A 22,426-nucleotide genomic window follows, 5' to 3' on the forward strand; every position below is an offset into this window, starting at 1 on the left:
GTGCTGATTTCTTGTAAAGTGTCCTATGTGGCAGCAGACTTTGAGTTGTATGTTACACTGCCCTCTATCTACGTGCAAAGCTGCAGTGCAGCTGAGGAAGATTGTGACAATTATAGTGTGTATTAGGCCTTAAGATTTAGGCTGCTCTTCAGAATTTATAAGACAGAATGAGCAGAAAAATGTAACTTCAGAGAAACTTTCTGTAAGGTATTAGTAACATCCCTACATCCCTTGTAATGAATCTCAATGTGGACAGAGGATCTGTGCTAATGAAGTGTTTAGAACACAAATTCCTTGTGGTAATAAATACTCCAGACTAAGGTATGCAGGATGCTCACCCTATCTAGTTTAAAAAAAGCTTAGACTATTATGTGGTGATTTCATGTTGCAATGAACAGACAGTGAAACTTACATGTAATGGGGGAGAGGAGGAAAAAAGGCAATAAACTTCACCTTAAGCAGAAATGGCTGATCAGACCATACTGGACCTCTGCCTTGTAAGAACAGTGACAAAAGCTCTTATGACTAATGCAAAAGCAGTAAAACTTCAGGTGCTACTAAAACCTTCCAATATTCTTTAACATTGGTTGAGACCACTGTAGACACATCATGGCTCCTGTCACATGTAAACAAGAGATGGTCAAGAAGTCAGACCAAGCTTGATGTTTATATTAGAAAGCCTTCCTATTACACAAATATTTTTACTGACAAAATTACGAGAGATCCTTTACTATCACTTCATTTGGATTCCGTAAATAATGAAAATTAATTACCAGTAACCAGTCCCATCTGTAGTCAACTTTTATGACAATAAAAGTTAAAAACCAATAAAATTTATAAACCAATAAAAATGCAGGCATCATGCAGTCAATGTGGTGGTGTAAGATAGAGCAGCAAGCTGTGCCTGTAGTCAGAGTAGTGGTGATGCTTTAGGGAAAGGCAGGTTGTTGATCTCTGTTCCATACTGCAGGGAACTGATGTGCAGTGTCCATACGCTATCTAGTGGCTCTGTCGATTATGACATTGCCCCTGAATTACTCTTCTTTCACCTGTGAATTGCAGGATTAAAAAATACTTTAGACAAAACTGGAATTTGTGAGTCTGTAACCATTCCCTAATGAATCTAAGACATTTTGAGGTCATAAGTGATTAATGAAGAAAACCAAAAAGGTCATAAAGCTTGTGTGAATGTGCAGGCAAAACTCTTGATGGGAGGGCTTCTAGGGTGTCAGTCCTGTCATAGACAGAAGCCTGACAAGCACTAGTCAAGCTGCTAAAATCTTTCTCTTTTCTGTACAGACTTTGTTCTAGACTTACTACTAAAAAACCCAGTCAGTTTAGGAGTACTTCAAGAAAAAGTTTATGTATCTTCTTTAGTTGCTAGATTCTGCAATATTTTGTGAGGTAAAAGCAGATAATCCAAACATTTTAATCTGAGCACATAATACATAGTAATGCAATGCTAGATGTGTTCTCTCCAATGGGGAATGCTAATCTTTATCCCTTGAGATCATGGACTAGGAAGACGTGAAGATCACACACAACAGCATTCTCCTGATCTTCTGTTTCTGCCAGGGTATGTGATTGATCTTCAGCAAAACAAATAGCCCTTCTGTTTTGTTATTTACCAGTGAAATGGAGATTGAACTGTTCTATGGAAGCTAGAACTGCTTTATAGATGAGTACTACTGTTGTAAAGGCCCTATTTTCTATAGCTTATATATATGAATCAGAAAATACTGTATTTATATACAGCCTGTGCCAGCACATTTAGGGGTATTATCTGAGCTACAACTAGCACTCAAATCAGTTATATTTGAAAAAAAAAAGAAGTCTGATTCACCATCACTCTCAGCATTTTTGCACTTTTCTACTTAATAATTGAGAAAGCTCCCAAGACAGCTCTTAAAACACTTACCTTTACTTTTACTAATTACATATGTGTATTTATTTTAGGAGGCTGAGTAAAGACATGACAATGCAGATTTCAGTTTGGGTAACTTTTCTTGAACTGTTCTTTATAGGAAAGCAGAAATTTTATTTTGTTCTTCACACATATCAAAGGTCCCAATTTTGTTTTCCCCTTTCAGTAAATAATTTTTCTATTTATACTTCTGAACCCTTAAAACAAATTTAAAATAGCTGGCAAATAATGTTCATATTACCAGCATTTATGATTTCCAATATGAAGCTTCTATGGTGTATGTTTTTTGCCACATACAATAATAGCAGTTAATAAATATTCACATGAATACAACAGAAGTACATAAATGGACTTACAGGTGGTTGCATGTGATGAGAAAACCCTGTGTAAGATTCATGCCCTTTCATCTCAAATAAACCCAAAACTCAGAGCCTTAAGTATTGTGCTAATTTTGGCTGGCAAAGAATTAATTTTCTTCACACTGGCTAGTATGGAGCTGTGGTTTGGATTTGTGCTGAAAATAGAGTTGGTGACACAGGGATTTTTCATTATTGCTGAGCAGAGCTTGCACAGATCTTTTTTTCTGCCTCTCATCCCACCACACCAGTGAGAGGTGCACAAGGAGCTGAGAGAGGACAGAGCCAGGATAGCTGACCCCCAATGACCAAAGGGATGTTCCTGAGCACATGGCATCATGCTCAGCATATAAAGCTAAGGGGGATGAAGGAAGAGAAGGCGGGGTCTGTTTGGAGTGATGGATTTGTCTTCCCAAGCAATCATTATATGTGATGGAGCCTTGCTCTCCTGACAATCACCTGCCCATGGACAGGAGTGAAGAAATTCCCTATTTTGTTTTGCTTGCACTCAGGGCTTTTGCTTTAAACTATCTTCATTTCAACCCTCAAATTTTCTCACTTTTGCCCTTCTGATTCTCTGCCATCAGATCAGGGGGAGTGAGCAGCTCTGTGGTCCCTTCCTGCCAGCTGGGGTTAAACCACAAGAGCAATAAGCATATAAGAGTTGACAGGGCTACAGGCAACCTGCTTTAAGTGCTCTAGCTGAGCAGCTTAACCTCTTCTGCCCTCTGAGCCACTAGCATTTCCTACACTTTCTTCCAATTCAACATTTGCTCCAGAGAGAGCCTCAGAAGAGATTAAAAAAAAACAAACAACCAAAAAACGTGAAAAAACCCTCTAACTGTAACTGAAAGAATTTTCTTTTAAGATGACTGTGAGTAAGAGAGACAAGCTTAAAAACACATCAGCAAATGAGGTGCATTTCTTACTAGCACTTCCAGCCTTGTGTATCCTATCAGCATGCACAAACCCCAGCTTAATTTTATTGTTTGTACAACCAGCACAAATCTGGCCACAAAGGTTTCAAAATAAGTAGTTAGTACAAGAAAAAAAAAATCCAACACTCAGGCTTCATTGCACAAACATTTAAAGAGAGGAAATAATTTCTTTTACAATGTGTTTCTCCTGTATAAGAATAATTTTGTATAGAAAATAGCTCTTTATACATTTTACAGAAATAGGCTAACATTTAGATTCTTTATTAATGAAAAATCATTGAATGCAATTTAAGATTTCAATTATGTTTCAGTCACCAAACATCAATAACACAGCAATACATCACAGCTCTAATATTCTTAAACTGCTTGACTTGTCACGTATTGAGTCAAGACAGTGAAAACATTCCTAGAGCCATAATTTGAAAACACTCAAGTAGCTTGAAACTGTTAAATTATGAAATACTTCCTGAAAGTAATACCATAATTTAAGTGTCAAGGAATATGAACTTAAACCTTAACAAGGCAGCATTACTTGCTCATTCCTGCTGGCTAATACTGCAAAACCCAAAATGAACAAAAGCTTTAATATTAAAACTGGTTTACTGTTAATGTGACCTTCAAAACACTCCTGAAGGATAAGATGTTATCCAGAAGCTGGACAAGCTTGAGAAGTGGGCCCACAGGAATCTCATGAGGTTTAACAAGACCAAGTACAAGTTGCTGCACCTGGATGGAGCAGCCCTGGTATCAACACAGGCTGGGGGATGAATGGATTAAGAGCAGCCCCAGGGAGAAGGACCTGGGGGTGCCGCTGGGTGAGAGGCTGGACATGAGCTGGAAATGTGCACTCACAGCCCAGAAAGCCAAACCTGTCCTGGGCTGCAGCCAGAGCAGTGTGGGCAGCAGGGCCAGGGAGGGGATTCTGCCCCTCTGCTCTGCTGAGACCCACCTGGAACCCTGCATCCAGCTCTGGGGGCCCAGCACAGGAGAGACATGGACCTGCTGGAGAGAGCCCAGAGGAGGCCACCAAGATCCTCAGAGGGCTGGAGCACCTCTCCTGTGAGGAAAGGCTGAGAGAATTGGAATTGTTCAGTCTGGAAAAGAAAAGGCTTTTCTTTTCTTAACTGGATGGCTGCAGTAAAATCAGGGGTGACTTAACTGCAGCCATCCAGTACCTGAAGGGAGCCCACAAAAAAGATGGAGTGGGACTCTTTACAAGAATATGTAGTGACAAAGGCTAGGTTTAGATTAGATGTTAGGAAGAAATTCTTTACTGTGTGGGTGGAAAGGCACCGGAACAGGCTGCACAGAGAAGTTGTAGATGCCCTAACCCTAGAGAGGGAACACCTGAGCAACGTGGTCTAGTGGAAATGTGTCCCTGACCGTGGCAGGGGTGTTGGAACTGAATGATCTGTAAGGTCCCTTCCAACCAAGGCCATTCTATGGTTCAAAACCAGATAGCAGAAGCTATTCTAGTAAATGCTAAACAGCATTAACACAACATGTAATAAAAATACTTCAATTTTCTTTAAAAAATGGAAGGTAGATAAAAAAACCCCAGTAAATTAAGATATAAAAAGTAAATTTGTAGAGGACAAAAAATTGAAAAACACATGTATATATATCTTTATATGTAATGGTATGCTAGGAAGTACATATATTTAAAAATACTCAATTTATTCAAAGGCTGTTTAAGTTCATATGGTGTCATGTGGAACTCAAACATAACTCACACTCAAATGCTTTCCCTCTACAACTGCTGTTTCAAGCACCTGTACTTATCTACAGATTTTCTTGTAAATTAGAGAGAAGGTAAAGGCATTTCCCCTTGGAATAGAACTATATGCAGTAATCATTTCTTGCTTTCTAGGTATAATTTTAAATAGAAGATGTTAGCAAATAAGAACTATAAAACCCAATGACTGAAAACCTGAAATTTAGATGCTAATGACTCTATTTAGTATTCATACAGAGCTACTTAGGAGTTTGCCAGCTGTATCCTGTGTGAGTACTGTTGGCACTTCCATGCTTCACGATTCAAATGTGTATTATGTTTAGTCAAACATGGCTCTCACTCCAAGTTAGCAAAACTCTTGACTCATACAACTTTCAAATAAATTTAGGTGGAACTGGTACACCTCTACTTCTCACAGCACAGGGGTTGATACATGACAGTAATGAATCACATTATACTGGTTCACATTTTCATGTGGTTAGGAGGAGAAACAAACCCTTATTCCAGTGATTTTGCAAATTCTGCATAGTCAATGTATCCGTCATTGTTCTTGTCATCATCTCTCAAGACATCATCAATTAGACTAATCAGCTCTTCTTCCTTCATTGCTTGGGTATGTTCACCACCTTCCTACAAAAACAAAACCACAGTGAACAGTTTAGCAGTCTCTCTCATCTAGTAGCATGTGTGACAGATTACTGACAACTAATTTTTTACAAAGCTGCTCATGTTTGGTGCCTAATTTGGCACTAAGTTTTATGTAATCATTTATAATAATGTAAGCAAATTTCATCAGATGGAAGGTTTGAAGTCAAAGTTCTTGGATTCAGAACAAGCATTCTGCAGTCAACATTCTTGGTCAGAAGTTCCAAAAGCTGAATACCACAATGTATAATGATGGGCAATCATCTAATAAATGTATTCTTAATTAGGAACTTGATGTAGTATAGACACTGTAGTTTCTATACACTACAGAAACATCTTAGAGTAACACAGAAGTGAAAAAATTCAGCACTGTAGCTTAAAGTCAGTAAAATACTTAGTAACACTCCTTATGGGAACACAAAGAGGTGCCTTTGCACAAGAAACAGCCACTCATATTCTGTTCTTGGCTCACTATTTTTTGCCACAGGTTATTAGCAGGAAGTTATGCTATTCTGAATTGTAACTTCCAGAAGGTCAATATGAGATAATGTGTTTATATTGTGTTCCTAATGACTGGAAAGAGAAATTGAGTGTAGGAAGAGGCAGACCATAGCAGGTTCTTCTAATACAAATTTTGTGCAAGAGGTTTTTTATAGTTTGTGTATACACAGCAGTAACACCCTGAAGCTGAAAAGAGTGTTGTATCACGATATTTCTACAAATTCTCGTGCCTCATTTTGGATGATTTCCCTTTCTGCCATCCCTACCTGCCAAAGTAAGCCCTCTGTAAAATGATTTTCACTCTGGAGCCCTTCCTGATTCTAGAGTTTACACCAAAATGGAAAATTCCTAAAAACTGCAATATGACATGAAAAATAGTGATCATTTATAAATTCAACCAGAACTATCAAGAGAAAAATACTCTCATGTTCAGGAAAAACTGTAACTGCACTGAGGATGTGTTGCAACTGCTCTGCTGCTTGTAGAGTCAGAACTGTTTCCAAGCACATATGCCCTTACAAAACTACACCAACCTCTTTGTGGACATGTGAGATAGCAGTAGCAAGTTCTAACCCATCTAGCAAATTATTGCCATCATAATCATGCATTTTGAAGTAATGGAGCTGCAACTCTTGTGGAGACATCTCAGATTCTGGTTTCTCGATAACACCTTCCAGGTGTTCCATGATGTGTCTAAGAAAAATAAAACCCACAACATTTCCATCAGTTAATATTTAATGCTCTGTTTACAGCAAATTTAGTCTTTGATCAAATATTGTAGGTATAAAAGCACCCTGGACAACTAAAAGCTGCAGTCTGATATCAAGATAAAGGGGACACAAAGGCTGTTTGTTAGAGGGGCCTTAGAGGCCTCTAATGCCTTAGATAACTATTTCTATTTCTTCTGGCCTACTTAAGGCTATCAAAACAACCGAAGCAGAGCCCAAAATCTCTTTTTGGCTGTCTTCCAAGCACAGGAATTGGAGGAAGATCTTTCCCAGTCAACCATGAAGTGTTCTAAGAAGTTTTATTTGCTGCTAGAACTGCTCTGCATTTAAGAAGAAGCAAATGAGAAAATAAATTCTATCTGTTAGGAATATGATTTTGTCTAAAGTATGCTGATATGGGTAAGCAGGATTTCTGTAAGAAATATTTTATAGCATAAGTTGGGCTAAAGGCTCCAGAGAGAGCCTTTCTAGGTCTCATATCTCTACAAATTTATCAAGCAAGCATGTCTCATATCTGGCTTTAGCTAATCGTACAACATTCTGAGAAAACAGGGTGCTCTAGGCTTAAGTCCAACTCGCATAACACTTTAGAGATAAGAAAATAATTAAGAAGTAAAGTTTACACTTTTAGAACATGGAAAACGTACTCTTTATCTTGTACCAAATTCTTATCAAGGCGAATATTTGGATGTTGACTCTCTCCTGCGTGTTCCTCAGCTAGGGCAGAGATGAAGAATGCAGCCATAGCAAAGCAGAACAGCAAATGTGTTCTAAACATCCTTTGGGGCATTGTGATCTCCTGTAAAAAGGAAAACGCCCCCCAGAAAAACAGATGAAAAATGTGAAAATATGATCTACTTTCAGCGGATTTAGACAGTGCTAAACAACCCCATTAAGTTTCAGAATAGGAAAACTTGTTGCATTGGAAACTCTTGGCAAGCAGAGAACCAGAGAGTTCCAATTAGGAGTTTTTATGAGGGTCCCTATTTTACGGAATTATGCAGTAATTTTCAGATATTTTTTTTTCCTCGTAGCTAATGTGCACACCTTAGCCATGCCTGAGTGTTCATATACCTTCCAGACAAACAAGCAACCATGCCCTCTGCCTCAGGCCGACAGACCTGCCCCACAGCTATGGGAGCAAAGGTCGCTCACGGCATGGAAGCGGCTCCATCTAATGAGCAGCTCTGTTAGGTTGGATTCCCTGAGGGGCGCACAGCTGGGAAGCCGTCACGCAGCCGGGCATGTGCGCACTTCACGGGCAGGTGACAGGGCACGCAGCTTCACAGGGGCCGGCCGCGCTCCCGAGGGCAGCCACGGCGCGGGCCGGCGGCTTCCACTCGCGTTCTTCTCCCGGCCCCAGCTGCAGCTACCCCCGGCTGCACCAGCCCGGCGCTGCCCACCCACCAGGCTCCCAGCCCCGGCTGGATCCCCGAGAAAGCGCCTCCGCAGCGGGATGGGGCTGGGCCCGCCGCCCAGGCCCCAGCACCTCCATTCCAGCAGCGGCTGTCGGGGCGGGCGGAGAGGCCCCGCCGCCGCCACACTACGTACCCTCGGGCGGGTCTCCGCCGTGCCGCGGGCTCCGGGCTGGGCGCGGGCTGGACACCATTCCCGGGACACCATCCCGGGATCACCCCTGACCCAGCACTGCCCCGCCCGCTCCACCGCCCATTGGCCGCTCCGCTCTGCCCCGCCCCGCGGGCGACGTCATCGCTCCCGGAGCTCCACGTGGAGCCCTCGCGGCGGCGCAGGTGCGGTGAGGCCGCGCCCACCGCGGGGCGGGGCGGGGCGGGGCCCGGCCCAGCCCAGGTGGGTGATCAGCCGTCCGTGAGCCAGCAGCGTGTCCTGCGGGGCTTTAGGAACAGCACTGCCAGCAGGTCGGGGAGGTGATCCTGCCCTTCTACTCAGCCCTGGTGAGGCACATCTGGAGTGCTGTGTCCAGTTCTGGGCTCCTCAGTACAAGAGACACGTAGATCTCCTGAGTGGGTCCGGGGGAGGGTAACAAAGATGATTAAGGGACTAGAACATCTCTCTTACCAGGGAAGGCTGAGGGAGTTGGGCCTGCTCAGCTTCGAGAAGAGACAACTGAGAGGGGAGCTCATCTCTGTATACAAACTTTGTATACAAGTTTATATATACCTATATATAGTGTACACAAGGGGGGGGGGCAAGAGGATAAAGACAGGCTCTACTCAGTGGTGCTGAGGAAAATGAGAAGAAGCAATAGGCAGAAACTAATGCACAGAAAATTCAACCTGAACATGACCAAGAACAACTTTGCTGCGTGGGTGACTGAGCACAGGAGCAGATTGTCCAGAGACATTGTGGAGTCTCCATCAATGAAGATATTCAGAAACTGCCTAGACACCATCCTGTGCCATGTGCTCTAGGATGACCCTGCTTGAGTAGGGGAGCTTAGACCAGATAACCCACTTGCAACCTGGCCCATTCTGGGCACTGTGGGGTCTCCACAACCCCAGCCTTTGATGCAGAGAGTTCCTTCCCAGAGGATGCATTGGAGGGATCCCACTGGTGATACCCTGGGCAGAACCTAGGACGGCAATGGTGGGATGCCAGCACGCATCCCACTCCTAGGGCAGTCCCTGGCTGCCTCGGCTCTGGGTGCTTCCCTCCAACCCCATCCATGAAGGACCACCATGGTTCCTGCCCTACTGCTCGAGTAGGAACTGCCGTACCCTCTCCCCAGTGCCCACTGCTGACCGTGCTCTGTGCTTCCCCTCACACCACGGGTCCCGCTGTTTCCATACTCGACACCTACAAACCACAGCTTCGCCCTCTCGAGGTCACAGCCCTCGCGCAAACCCGGGCCCGGGGCGGCTTTTGGCCTGTTCCTCACGCATCGCCCGCGGGTCTCGTGCGGAGGCTGCTGCTGGAGGGGGCCGGTGGCCGTGGGGATCAACCGGTGGAGAGCCCCGGGCTTCGGGTGACTTCTGAGGGCGGCGGTGGGGGAACGGCACTCCCGGCCGGTCTCGCCCAGGAAGGGAACGAGGGGCCACACCCGCGGTGCCGGGACAGCGGCCGCTGGTGCAGGACGCGGCTCCGTGCCCGGGAGTCAGGCGAGAGGCGTCAGGGAGTGGCGGCCATGGCGGATACCCCGTCCCCGACCGCAGCCCTCGGGCAGGACGTCCCGGCCGCGCCCGACCCCCAGCACCTGGCGGATCCACAGCCCCGGCCGCCGAGCTCGGGAGGCGCCGCCGGGGACTCCCCGCGGGCCGGGGCGGGGCGGGTCTCTCCCGGCGCTAAGATGGCGGCCAAGGCCTCGCACTCGCACGTGAAGCTGGAGGCGGAGATCGAGCGGTGCCGGGCGGAGGGGCACTGGGGGCGGCTCCGCCACCTCGCACAGCAGCTGCTGCCGCCGCGGCCCCCGCGCAAGGCGAAGGCGGCGAGGGGCGCGCAGGACGCGGGTAAGCGGCGGCGGGGGGCGGGCGGGGCGGCCGCCGGTACCGACCCGCCCGGGCGTGGGGCGGTGGCGGGGCCGGCTGCTCGCTCCCTGCCGCCGCCCGGTCTCGGCAGCCCCGCGCCGGTGGGCTGGCGTCGGCGGGAGCTGCGGCCGCCTCGGCTTGCGGGGCGTCGTTTGCCGTCCCGTGCCGGCATCCCGGCTCCGCAGCGCTCGGGAAGGAGGGATGCCTGGGAGAGGCGGCGGGAGCTCAGGAAGCGGCGCTCGGAAGGATCACTCTGCGCTTCCTTTCCGTGTCAGCGCTGCCGAGCCCGCGGGGCAGCGAGGGGCGGCTGCCGAGCGCTCGGGATCAGCGCCGGACGCAGGTGGCGGCTGCCGGTTCCGAGCCCGCCCCGGGTGCCGCCGACGCGTTTGGGCTGCGGCCGGGCCGCCCCCGCTTGGAAAGGTTCAAATCAGCTTCTCGATACGTGCCATGCTGCTTCCCTCTTGCCCCCTGCCCAGCGATCTTCTTGGGTGGGTGCCCTTCTGTTACCTCTTTCTGTTTCCGAGGGGCACTGCCTTACTGAAAGGCTTTCACATGTAAAGCAGGTTTCGTAAATAGCAAGTATATTAGTATTTTTTCCCCTGTTACAACACACTGATTTGCTGCCTTTTTTTTTTTTTTTAATAAAATCTTTTGTAACGAGGGAGGCAGCATAACTCAGTCTGAGGTCAGCAAGCAAGTTGTGAACAGGACCTGATTCTACCCGCGGTAGTGGTACGAAGGTTTCTGCCACTGAAGTCAGAAGAGCTGCCTCTGGGAATGAACCCCTTCTTTAGGGGATCGTGACCAGAATATGGCCCTAGCGTTGAAGCTTTTTGGGGTGCCTTAAACTTCACAATGGGAGCCATGATGGGGGAGATGTTCGTAGCTTAATACATGTTTATTTTTGAGGCTTTCCTAGTGTTTACATGATACAGGTTGAACCCTGTGCTGAGAATCATACAGCCAACCTTTGAACTTTAGTCAGGTTTCAGCTGTGTTTTCCCAGGTGCAGAGATCACCATGAGCTTTGGGGGCATTAGTAGTTGAAGAGTTCACAGTAGTTTCTTCCCTTGTAATTAAGAGGTATAACAACAGTATGATTGCTGTAAAAACATGATTTGTTAATTTGCTGCCATGTCATCATAACTTGGTAGTTACAAAAGAGTAATGCTTTGTTACTGCTATGGAACCTCTGTCAGCAGGTTTTGTGCTTCTAAAAATGATTGTGTGCTTGGATGGGATTTTTATAACAGTCGTATTTGCATTGTGAGGTTGTGTATATTTATTTCTTAATTGTCTATGATCTTACCTAATTCCTTAAGTTTGATTAAGGGATTAATGACTACCTGAAAGCACTTTGGTATGTAGAAATGACTGCATGCAAGTTCGAGGGGGAATATACTTGAACTCTTACACTTCTCTTTTTATGTACCTGTACTTTGTTTAGTTGCAGACCTGCAAACAAGCAGGAAGAGCTATGATTAGAATTTGGTATGTAGCTGAACACTTAGGCCACAACAACAAAAAAGTCTAAACCACCACACAGTTATTATATGGTGTATAGGTAGAAAGTGGGCATAAGGTGTCTCCCGGACTGAAAATACAAAAATAGATACACTACTGTGTATCTATCATTCTCAAATTTCAGACTTTGAAACATGGAATATATATGAAATGTAGGGCTGGGCTTTTTGGTATTCAAAGATTTCCTTACCTGGCTTGACCCACTAGTCTGCTGATGGAGGTGCTGTTGTTATGAATGAAGGAACTGCAGAAATGGGCCTGTCATGTGAGAACTCTGAGTACTCTGGCTGATTAAACTTTTTTTTAGCATGATTGCCACATTCCATGATGCTTCATGCTGTATCCACTGCTGCTACCTGTGTTTGAGTGTCTCTTCTGTGGAACTGTGAACAGGGATGGATTTTAATGTAGAAAGAGTTTTACATGGCATTTTAATTACGGCAGGGGGTCAGTCCTTGTGTCTCTTTAGTAATAGATGTGTAGAATCTATATAATTTATCTTTTAATTTTTTTTCTGTATACTTTATTGAAAATTGTTAAAGGTTTTGATGCAGTTGCTGCTATCACTTCTCTGTAGTCTTAAACATTCATATCATGCTAGTACCTTTGTAAATAAAAAGCATCCTTTGAAATGTTTGCAGACTTTTTGTTCTTATGCTTTTGAAAGTGAGTTTTGTGATGAAAATTCTTAACTATTACATTAGTGACAATGTAAGAAGGAATGGTGCTGCCAAAATTAAGGGATTAAGGAGGGAAAATCTTCAAGTTACAACAGTGTTGTTTCATTTTTCCATACAAAACGTACTGTTTCCACTAGATAAAAGTTAATGGAACTTTTTTTTTGTCAATGAGTTCTTCCTTATCCCCTCATTTGAGTTTATTGTCTGTCTCAAACGTGTGTTGTTTTGTTTTTGTAATTCTGTTTATCATCAGTATAGCAGTAAGCAATGTTTCTTATTGGTTGGTGTGTGCTTTCAGAGGACCATGGGAGTTTGCTGCTTGCAGAGGCTCTGCTGGAGGAATGTTTGAAAGAAAATTTTGCCAAACTGAAGGACTCCATTCCACTGTCCGAGAAGAGTGAGCCCAAACTGAGTGAAGCTAAACAGTATCTGACCAATATCTTAAGCAGAGGGAAACTAAGAGTAAGTGGGCTCTATCATCATAATTCCTGCCAACTGGATACTTGTTTGCTATGATTATTAGTCTGATACAAGGTGTAGGTGTTGCCTGCTCATGTCCATGGATATACAGTGCTGTATTGTAGGTGATACTGAGAGACTGGTAATTCCCCTAGGCAGGGTTTTATGTTGCGAGACTTGCTTTTCCATATGCAAAGAAATTATGTGCTACAAGGACATATCCTCTTTATTCTTTTTTTTTAATTGGAAGGAAGCAGGATAAATACTTAAATTGCTCTCGAGTGCTGGGTTGTGGCACATAAGGGTGCTGTCAGGCCAGCACAGTAGAGTGACCTCCTGCTGCTCCAGATCTGAGGGAAGTTTGCACAACTGGTAGCTCCTGATTGGAGAAAAATGTGACACAAGCTGCTGTCAGGAACTTAGGGTTGTGTTGGGAGGACTGCAGCCTTGCACTGCCTTTGGTGTCTATTAGCGAAGTAATGCTTTTATTTTGTTTTTTGATCTGGATGTATGGCCAGTAGCTGCTTGTCTGCTCAGTTGCAGAGCTTCAGGAGGGTTTTAATACTCTGCTTTGATGGTTGCTGCTGCATTGGTGTCCTTTGACACACAGTTGCATAACTGTGTTTAGATGTAAGTGAATTACAACAGTCTGCTCTAGACTCCTATTACTTATGGGCTGAAATTGCCAGGCTAGTTTAGTTAAGTTGGAAATGTATATTATACTTTCACCATGATAATTTCCAATGAGCAAGATGGAGAGAGTAAGGGGGGGGGAATCTGTCCAACCCTCTTTATAGTTTAACCCCATTAACAGTCAGAACTACTGAATTCTTCCAGTTCCTTGTGTTTAGTTTGGCTGCATGAATTGGCATTACTGTTTCTTAGCTAGTGGTGACTTAGCTACTGATGCAGTATTGACCCTGTGTTGATTGCATGTATTAAAAAATGGATATGAAGGCTTAGGAACCTTTTCATGATTTCCAGAGGGCCTGAACAGATGTGTTTTACTGAGGTTCTGTTACATTTGTTTTCAGTCCTTAAACAAAATGAATCTTAGAAATAGCAGGTGTGCCTTCTGTTTTTTCACTGTTGTATGAAAATTCTTTGATGACTACAGAAAATTTGTGAATTTTCTGACTCTTTATTTAAATATACAGAGGCAAGGGGAGCATTTATCTAAAAAGTGATGTTTACTGCCCAGTTTAAATGCAGGGGGTTTTCTTAGTGTGTGTAGGTAATTCTGATAGTGCCAGCATTTTATGTGCTCTTTGTGGCTGGTGAATCGATAGAGCAGGTCAGCTGAGACCAAAAAGTTGGCTTACAAACTGTATTTCAAATCTGAGCTCCAAAGTGGTTGCCTGACCTTCATTGGCTCCTGCTCTCATGAGGTTAGCCTTTGCAGTTGTGAGAGGAAAGCATTCTGAACCTACCTAATTTGCTGTGGAACTTCATTCTTCCGATCTGGTGTTTCACTCTGCGAACACTTTTTCTCTCTCTCCTCCATTTCAGCCGAAGTACATGACAGAAGCTATGCTGATCCTAGGAAAGCTGCATTATGTGGAGGGATGCTACAGAGATGCCATCAGCATGTATGCAAAAGCAGGAATTGATGACCTTTCAACCAAAGAGGAACCTCTGTACATGCTGCGTTTGATAACCGAAGCCTTTGTTATTAAAGGTAAAGGACCATGTGTGTATATTTGAAATATGCTGGTTTTAGGTTGAAGCTATTTCTCCAAGTGGTTTGGTTGGAGCAGGATTAGGGCAAAGATGTACGCGGTAGAAGATCCTACATGGTATGGTCTGTGTAGTTTCAGTTATGGAGTCTTAGTCCATGGTTTTTAAACTTGGCTGGCTTGTAAAGAAAAGCTTGAAATTGGAAATCTTGTGGTAACTCTTGGCTGTAAGTCAGCGACATGCTTGAACTTGTGTGTCCATTTTGGGAAAATCTAAATCAAGAATCAAGCTCTTGGCTGAATTGGGACCTATGCTTTGGGTTAGAAAGAGTTCATCTACTTGTACATTTCAGTGATTTCTGTGAATTTAACAACAACAATGTCTCCAAGTTTTAAACTTTGGACTAACAGAATATGTGCTTTCAAAGCAGGTAGTATATTTTTGCAATGCATGTCACACAGTATCAGATCTTATGTACAAACAGGAATCTCTCCTCCCCCTTGTAACTCTGTAGACATTGCACTGTTTGAGAGATTCTAATTAAAACTACCTCTGTGGGTAGTGAAATTGCATTTCCTTTTTGAGTGGGGGAAAGACCCTTGTCAGTTTTTGACTTGGGTGGAGAAAAAGATCAGTAATCTTCTCCTTCATTTGCTTTCGGTTCCTTTATAAATGTTGCTCAAGTACTGCTACCTATCTACTGCTTTCTACTCTTTTCAGCATGTCCACCAGCTAATTAGGTGAATGAGAACTCTGATGATCAGATACCTTCAACTGGTATGTAAAAGAGTGAAACCAAATCAACCCAAAATACTGTTTGACTGGGCTGCTAGTATTACTGATAATAATTTGAGTCATTCTGCTTTTTTTGAAACCCTATTTGTGCTGCTTTGCTTGCTTTGATTTTTGTTTCCTGTGGTACTGATCAAATCTGCTTCATTAATGAGCTTTTGTGGAGCAGGACTAATTTACTTGTGCCTCACACTGACACTTGCATGGCTCAGAGGAGCGGGTACTTGCCAGTACATTCTCAGCAGTGTATTTGAGAGCAACTCCTGGTGCACTCCAGAGTGTGAAGGAGATGCACTGTCCTTATTGGGAACCAGGTATGACCCTTGGTGAGGTGTGAGTGTAATGATAATGTGTGTGTGGAAACTGATGGAATAAGCCTGTTGTTATAAGACCCTTTCTATTGTGTTGACTACTAACTTATATCTGAAGATGTTGGAGGCATTTGCCTCAGAGTGTCAGGCAATGTTTTTTGGTGTCTTTTCCCGTGTGGTTTAACGTGGAATGTAAATACTGTGTTGCCGTGTAAACCATATGGAGTCTCTGTCATTGCAGAGAAACCTCTGTGCTGTTATGGTTGCACAGTCTTTATACTCCATGATGATTATTCTCATATTAGCTAAGATATCAAGAGTGTAGTAAATCACTCAGTGTTCTACCAAAGTTGGTGACATAAAGCAGTCCAGCAGAGTGGATCTTGTCCAGCTGAGTTTGGAGAAGGCACTCGCTGCTAGGATCACTGTTCCCTTATGCCATGTTCCCTCAGCCACTCTTAGGTTAGCACTTTGTGCAGGTAGCTATGGCAATAGCAGTGTAGATTTAAATTTTCATTTTAAAACGTGTGTCCAGGCTGCTTCTGCAGGGCAAGTAACAATATGGAGTTGAATTATTTAAAGTTTATTGATACTTTATGCCACAGATTTTTCTTATTCCCCTTTTTAATTTGGTTTCTCTCCAGAAATTATGTTCATTCATACTAGATTACTGTCTTTGGTTGAACTACTGGTTGTTTATGCAATCTGAAGCCTTGAATGTTGCTGGTAGTAAAATTTTTGCAGGGGCCATTTAGGCTAATATCCAAAAAAGCCACAGTCCTGTCTATTTCAAGGCAGGAGTTAGGTTCCTCAGACAATTTCTTGTTCACATTTTCAGAAAGGGGAGAAAGCTGTTGGTTTACTAGAATACCCCTGTTCATCCAGCATTAGTTAAAAGCAGCAGCACTTTGTATCACCTCATAGCATGAAATTGCAACTGCCTCAGTTTTGTGTAGGTAATACTGCTGAGTAATACCTGTATGCGGAATGGCAGCATAGGTTCTCAAGCACTCAGGATTAGGCTGGAAAGGTCATGGAACAAAGAACAGTCATATAAAAGGCTTATTTTTTCTAATGTTAACACCTATCCTTTTAATGTTGGGAATTAACAAAAATGTAACAAGAAACGTGGGGTACAGTGGGAGGACTTGCACAGATAAAACCAATTGTAGAAATCCAGCAAAAGCAAGTTTCCTTCCTTAGAGCAACTTCTAACCTCTGCAACACTGAAGGTGGATGTTGAACTGAATCTCTGGAGGCCTACAGCATGTAGTGGGCTCTTCATATGATGGTAAGAGGCAGTATTGATTTGTACCCTTATGTTTGGATTGAAGAAGTTGAGCAGGGAAAAGATTTCTTGCTTGCCTTCTCACTGAACTTCCACACAAGGCAAGTTTCAAGAAGTAAACTTCAAGTTCTTTATCAGTATGAGGGCCTGTGCAATTGACAAGTCACAGGAGAAATGGGAAAGAGCAAGATTCTCCAGTGTCTCATCTGACTGCTGCTTCCTGTTCTGTTTCTAAATCCCTGCATTGTGAGGAGGCAAGTTTTGTGGGCGCTGTGAGTGGAGCTCTGACAATTGTTTGATATTTTTCATTATGACTAATTTTAACCTCTCTGGTTAGTTAATAGGTGGTTGGTTTGTACTTGTCTCCTTCCTTCCCATCCTCCATGAAGTCAATCCCTCCTTAAAATTTTACTTCTGCTCAGCTCATATTACTGGTGGTAATCTCTGATGCAAGCAGCTCTGTGTTGCATAAAACAGTATTGAGTAAGCAAACTTTTCTTCTAATTCAGTTGGGATATACTGTGGCTTTGTTACCCGGTGGTGTCCATTTGAAATAGCAAGCAAAAAAGACTTCAGAACAAACTGTGTAGCTGTTAGAGCCCACTGGTTTCCCTCTGTTTGTGCTTGCTGCAGAAACTCTGCAGATATCTCTCCCTTTGAAAGGAGTAAATCTTCCTGGTACTAGGTTAGGCTACTTCCTAACCCCTACAAAGCACTGTGTAGCTCTAGCCAGGGCTTCAGCATACCTGAGCTCCAAGAAAGAAGCTTCTGTGATGTGGCAATGTTTGCTGTGCTGCTGAGAGCAGGAGAGCTGCTTCACCTGAGGCAGGCTATTGCCAGCCTGGGTGGTGGAGAGTCAGGCAGGGCTCATGTGTTGTGTGGGTCCTGTTTTGTAATGACTGAGAGGGGCTTTAGCTACTGCTCAGGGATGTGTCAGAGCTGCTGCAGTTAGCCCTGTGCTGAGGGGCTCCCTGTGTCTGTCAGGCCAGGCACTGGACTTCTTCCACCTGAGTGGGGTAGCCTGGAGAAAGCTACCTGTCTGTATTTGTGCAGCAATGCCATAGGATTGCACATGGTATCTAGTTTCTAAATGGATTTCTAGGGAGTTCAAGCTTTAGAAGTCCCACTGCCTGTTTTTCTCCTTTTCTGCCAGTCCATCCTGTAATTTTTGTAATTTAGTCATTTTTGTGTTATTGGCCATTTGGCATCTCAGGGTGGGTTTAATTTGTGCAGTTTCAGTCTGAACTCTCTGTAGAGTCAGAAGTTGGCTGTTTTGGGGTGATTCATCACTTCTTCAAATGGCATCTGACACAGTTGATGTGAATGGTGGTGTACATAGAGCCTCTTCTCTGGTGGCTGTGAGAGAAGACTGCAGACCAAATCGAGATTTATTCCTTGTAATTTTGTTTCTAAGTGGTTTTGTTCTTTAGCTTAAGGGTTTTTTAACTTTAGAAAAGACATTCATTTTATCAAAAGGCTGCAATGTGAGCTTGTCTTTTTAGATCTTTGGAAAAGTGTGGAAGAGAACAATGTGATACTGTGCCTGTAAGGAGCCTTGGTGTAGTCTGCATTTTATTGTAACAAATCCAACCACAAGTCATATCTACAAGGAAATGAGACTCTGTTAGTGGTTCAGAGCTATTTGTATTTTATCCTTGGACCCATTTTAGTCATTTAAACATGCTTAAGATCTGTGGTGTGACACATTTGAGAAACCAAAGATAAAATCTTGAAACAAACATTGCTGGATTGAGCCACTGAGCTTTAGAGCTCTGCTAAGATCCGTGAGTGATATTTTTCAAAGTAAAACCTCAAAGCTACCACGTAGGGGTTTTTCCTGAGTTTGATAATGATAAACAGACTGGAACCTGCTTCCAGCATCCTGAGTTCAGCACATCTTGTTTTGGATTATTTTTTGTTTGGTCTTAGAATAAATTGCTGAGTTTATGTGTGTTCCTGTTTCTCTTGTGGTTGTATCTTTTAAGAATTCAGTGGTAATGAGGTCTGTATACTTTGAATTATATTGTTCTGCTTTCTGCCCATGTGAAATGATTGTCTTGGGTTTCCAGTACTGGAAGTGGTTGTTTGGAGATTCTGGTGGTGTTCTGAAAGGAGAATGGTGATATCACACAGAGATAAACAGAAAACCTGACCTTTTACTCAGCAGGTTTGAAAACTGTTTGCTTGGTTTTAATCATGGTTTTAAATTGACCAAGTGAAGCCTCAAAATTTGAATAAATTGTTTTAAATTTCTTAGTCATTCTTCTCTTAATTAGTTTCTCATTTTGTTGGCTTGTACTACTGTTAGAAACAGTAGGTTTGCATACAGTAAATGCAAGCTTGGTATTAAAGTTGTTCACTCTAGCTAATCAGAGGATCTATCACGCACTTGTTTATATACTTAATTGGAGTCATTAATTTTGACATTTGCTTGTGTGTCATCCATTTTTCTAATATGCTTTTCTACATGATGAATAATTTCCTAGGTGAGATTTGTATTGAGTTGCTAATTTTTGGTTTGAAAATGAGAATAAAATGTAGAGTTAAAGACAGCTTTATTGCAAAGCTATGTTCTGGTAAATCTACTTTTCCCTCCTCTCTAAAGAATTTGGTTAAGATTTTCAGTTAACTAAATGAATTTATTTAACTCAGTGTTTCTGATAAGCTGATAAATTTCTTGTCGTGTGTACATTTTTAAAAATTCAGAGATTAAAATGGGAAAAATAAGCTTTCCTGTTTGGTTTTATTTCATTCATTGTTGGTTACTTGAACTAAATAATATAGAGAATTGAAAGGAGGAAGGTAAGGTTTGTGGATTTGGGGTTTTAAAAATTTTTTTTTTGTTTGTTTGGTTGTTTTGTTGTTTTGGTTTTGTTGTTTTTTTTTTTTGTGCTCTTCACAAGAGAATACCTCTATTTTAAAGACTATTCCAGTACTTCATCAAACTCTTATTTCAGATCCTAAGCTACTAACTTCTAGTTCAGTTTTTTACTAAATGCTACCAATCCAATGGTGCAAAGATTTATTCCACTCAAGTAACATTAATGGGTTATTGTGTGTTATCTTCTTAACTTATGCAGCCTTACTTTTAATTAGAGTTTCCTGTTAGCTTCTCTGGAATGATATTTTTGTCCACTTAGTTTTTGGTAAGTGAGATCATAGTATCAAAACTGTGGAGGGTTCTGGAATACAGACTGTGTGGAATGATTTTGAGTACCAGTAGTTGGAACAATTTCAAGTGTAGATCAGTTGAGTTCAGAAACATCATATAGTTTGTAGTAATTTAATTCATAAGCTTATTTTAAAAATGAGTTTACACTTCTAGCTTCTTTTTCCCAAAAGCATTTTTAATTCAGGTAATGTTTTATAAACCTCTTAGTGGACAGTACCTGTACTTTCTGAGTCTGTCCCTCATTTCAGAAGGTATAGCACTTTTCAGGATGTCTTCTTTTTGCAGACAGTGTTTGGAATACTGTTCCACTTCTTGTATGCCAAAAACCCCCTCCCAGTGGTTGTACATACTCTTGTGCTTGAGATTTTTACTACAGGATAATTTTTAGGAGCTTTTGAAGTTCCTTAAGAAAGATTTGTTGTAATACCTAAAAAGAGATGGTGTGTGTGTATATCTTACTAAGTAAGAAAATACCTTGTCTAGTCCACTGAGACAAGTGCAGAAAATGGATTAATGGAAGGTTGAAGACATTTTTTCCATGTTCAACTAAGTAGTTTGCCTTACATTCTCTCTAGGCATTAATGGAGAAAAGTAAAAGCAATTTCTCACGTCAAGATAAAAATGATCCATTTCTGTATTGTTGTTTAGGAGCCACATGGCTACAAGGAAAGTACTCAAATTTGTGAGTGGTAAAAGCAGAGGGAACTCAGATCTTCGCCTCCTTGCAGCACAGCTGGCCCCACCCTCCCCAGAAGCTGAGTTTTCATCCTGCCTGCATTGCTGTTCCTGTCTGACCTGAGGGCAGTGTGCTGTGATGTACCCCTTTAGCAGAAATGGGCAGCAGGTTGTAAGGTACAGGGGAAAAATCCTGAGCCTGAATTTCCTCCCTGTCTCTGTCCATTAATTTCAGTGTCAAGTGTTGTGTTGTTTAGGCACTGGTGACGTTATGGCATGTGTGCCATAGGCTTGTACTTGAAAGTCTAAATCTTCTATACTTTAATAATCCCATTTAAACCAGAAGGGTTGTTACCTTGATGTGTTCTGACTTCCCAGGGGTCCCAATCCACTACTGCCTGGAACCTGCCCACCTTGGAAGTGATGATGCTGACTGAGGTACTTGAGTTCATTGAAGTGTTGGGAAGGGTATCTAGACCCTTCCTAAGGACAGCACCACTGTTTTTCATTGGCTTTAGGGAAGTTTGTTGATCATGAAGAGCCAGCATTATACTGGGCACAAAGCTGAGATGAGAAGAGCATAGGTTTGGGTGATAGTTCAGGGGAAAGTTACCTAAAACTTTGATTTCACTTTTTCATACACAGATGTAGCTTTTCAGTGATAATGGGCTTCATGAGGATGATGAACACTTGCCAGTATGCAACTGTTAACCTACATGCTCCTTTTAAGATGATATATTTGCTTGCAGTTCTCTCTGTTACTTTACTGCTGTTTCCTGAACTAGCAGCTCCTTGGTGAGGTTACTGTTGTCAGTAATTTCAGCTGCTGATGTGACTAATAGAACTTAGTGGGACACAGTAGAAGAGTAGAATTTGTGTTGGGTTTTTTGTTTTGGGGTAGGTTTTTTGGTGGGTTTTTTGTGGGTGTTTTTTTTTGTGTGTATGTATGGGTTGGTTTTTTTTTTTTTGTTTTTTTGTATGTGTTGTTTTGTTTTTGTTGTTTTTTAAAGGGTCTGGCAAGGGCAGGGCATGAATTCCTTTGTTGGAATCCTCTCATGACTACAAAAGATTGAGATTTGTCTCTCTGAGAACTGAGATCTGTGGGAGATGGGTTCCTTTAAACAGAACCTAAATAATAAAATTAGTTTCTTTGCCTGGCCATTAGAAAAATTGAGTCCCAGCCAAAAGGATGTATGATACAACAGGACATTATAATTTAAATAAGACATTTTGTTGGCAGAACTTGTTTTTACTTTTGCTTGGCAAAAGATGCATCTTTTAAATGTTAATCCACATCAGAGGGAAAGAGAAATACTTTTTTCTATACCTGGTATGCACCTCAAAGTGCTGGCTTTCACAATTCTGACAGCAAGACAGGAAGCATGCTGTTAATTCATGCTGGCATCACAGTAGCTGTCTGATAGGCAAAAGCCCCACTTTGTAGATGTTGATGTCTTGATAAAAGGACCTAGTGTTAGTATGTTTTATTTGGGGTTTCAGAAAACCATTTTTAGGAGTCTGGAGTCGCCCTTATATTGTGACAATGCCTTTGAACCTATTGAGTGTTGGTGAATTGTG

At 42.6% G+C, this 22,426-nt stretch overlaps 2 protein-coding genes across 4 annotated transcripts in view; one reads left to right on the forward strand and one right to left on the reverse strand.

The window, feature by feature from the left end:
* Positions 1-648: 648 nt before the first annotated feature.
* On the reverse strand, positions 649-10,816 carry MCFD2 (multiple coagulation factor deficiency 2, ER cargo receptor complex subunit). Of its 3 annotated transcripts, XM_066546527.1 has the most exons (5): positions 8,379-8,511; positions 7,475-7,626; positions 6,633-6,792; positions 5,450-5,583; positions 649-1,049 (listed from the first exon to the last, which is right to left on the reverse strand). In XM_066546527.1, the coding sequence occupies exons 1-4, from the start codon at positions 8,448-8,450 to the stop codon at positions 5,452-5,454; spliced, it is 516 nt and encodes a 171-aa protein (XP_066402624.1). In that variant the 5' UTR covers positions 8,451-8,511; the 3' UTR covers positions 649-1,049; positions 5,450-5,451. The 3 variants fall into 3 exon arrangements, with proteins under 3 accessions (XP_066402624.1, XP_066402625.1, XP_066402623.1); XM_066546528.1 differs by lacking the exons at positions 649-1,049; positions 8,379-8,511 and adding an exon at positions 10,717-10,816 and having other exon boundaries at positions 3,351-5,583; XM_066546526.1 differs by lacking the exon at positions 649-1,049 and having other exon boundaries at positions 3,351-5,583.
* TTC7A (tetratricopeptide repeat domain 7A) overlaps positions 10,078-22,426 on the forward strand; it is a 171,475-nt gene continuing 159,126 nt past the window's right edge. Inside the window, exons 1-3 of the mRNA XM_066546525.1 lie at positions 10,078-10,252; positions 12,773-12,936; positions 14,443-14,611. Of these exons, the coding sequence (XP_066402622.1) occupies positions 10,093-10,252; positions 12,773-12,936; positions 14,443-14,611 (493 nt within the window). The 5' untranslated portion in view covers positions 10,078-10,092. The remainder of the gene's footprint in view (positions 10,253-12,772; positions 12,937-14,442; positions 14,612-22,426) is intronic.

This window comes from Molothrus aeneus, chromosome 3 (assembly GCF_037042795.1).
Source record: "Molothrus aeneus isolate 106 chromosome 3, BPBGC_Maene_1.0, whole genome shotgun sequence".
Classification (NCBI taxonomy): Eukaryota; Metazoa; Chordata; class Aves; order Passeriformes; family Icteridae; genus Molothrus; species Molothrus aeneus.

Excerpts from the sequence above, each read along its gene's own strand:
- MCFD2 (XM_066546527.1), bottom strand. The coding sequence starts at position 8,450 with ATGGTGTCCCGGGAATGGTGTCCAGCCCGCGCCCAGCCCGGAGCCCGC. Across the intron at positions 6,793-7,474 it reads AATTTGGTACAAGATAAAGA|ACACATCATGGAACACCTGG; the intron begins GTACGTTTTCCA and ends TATTTTTCTTAG. Across the intron at positions 5,584-6,632 it reads TCTCACATGTCCACAAAGAG|GAAGGTGGTGAACATACCCA; the intron begins GTTGGTGTAGTT and ends TTGTTTTTGTAG.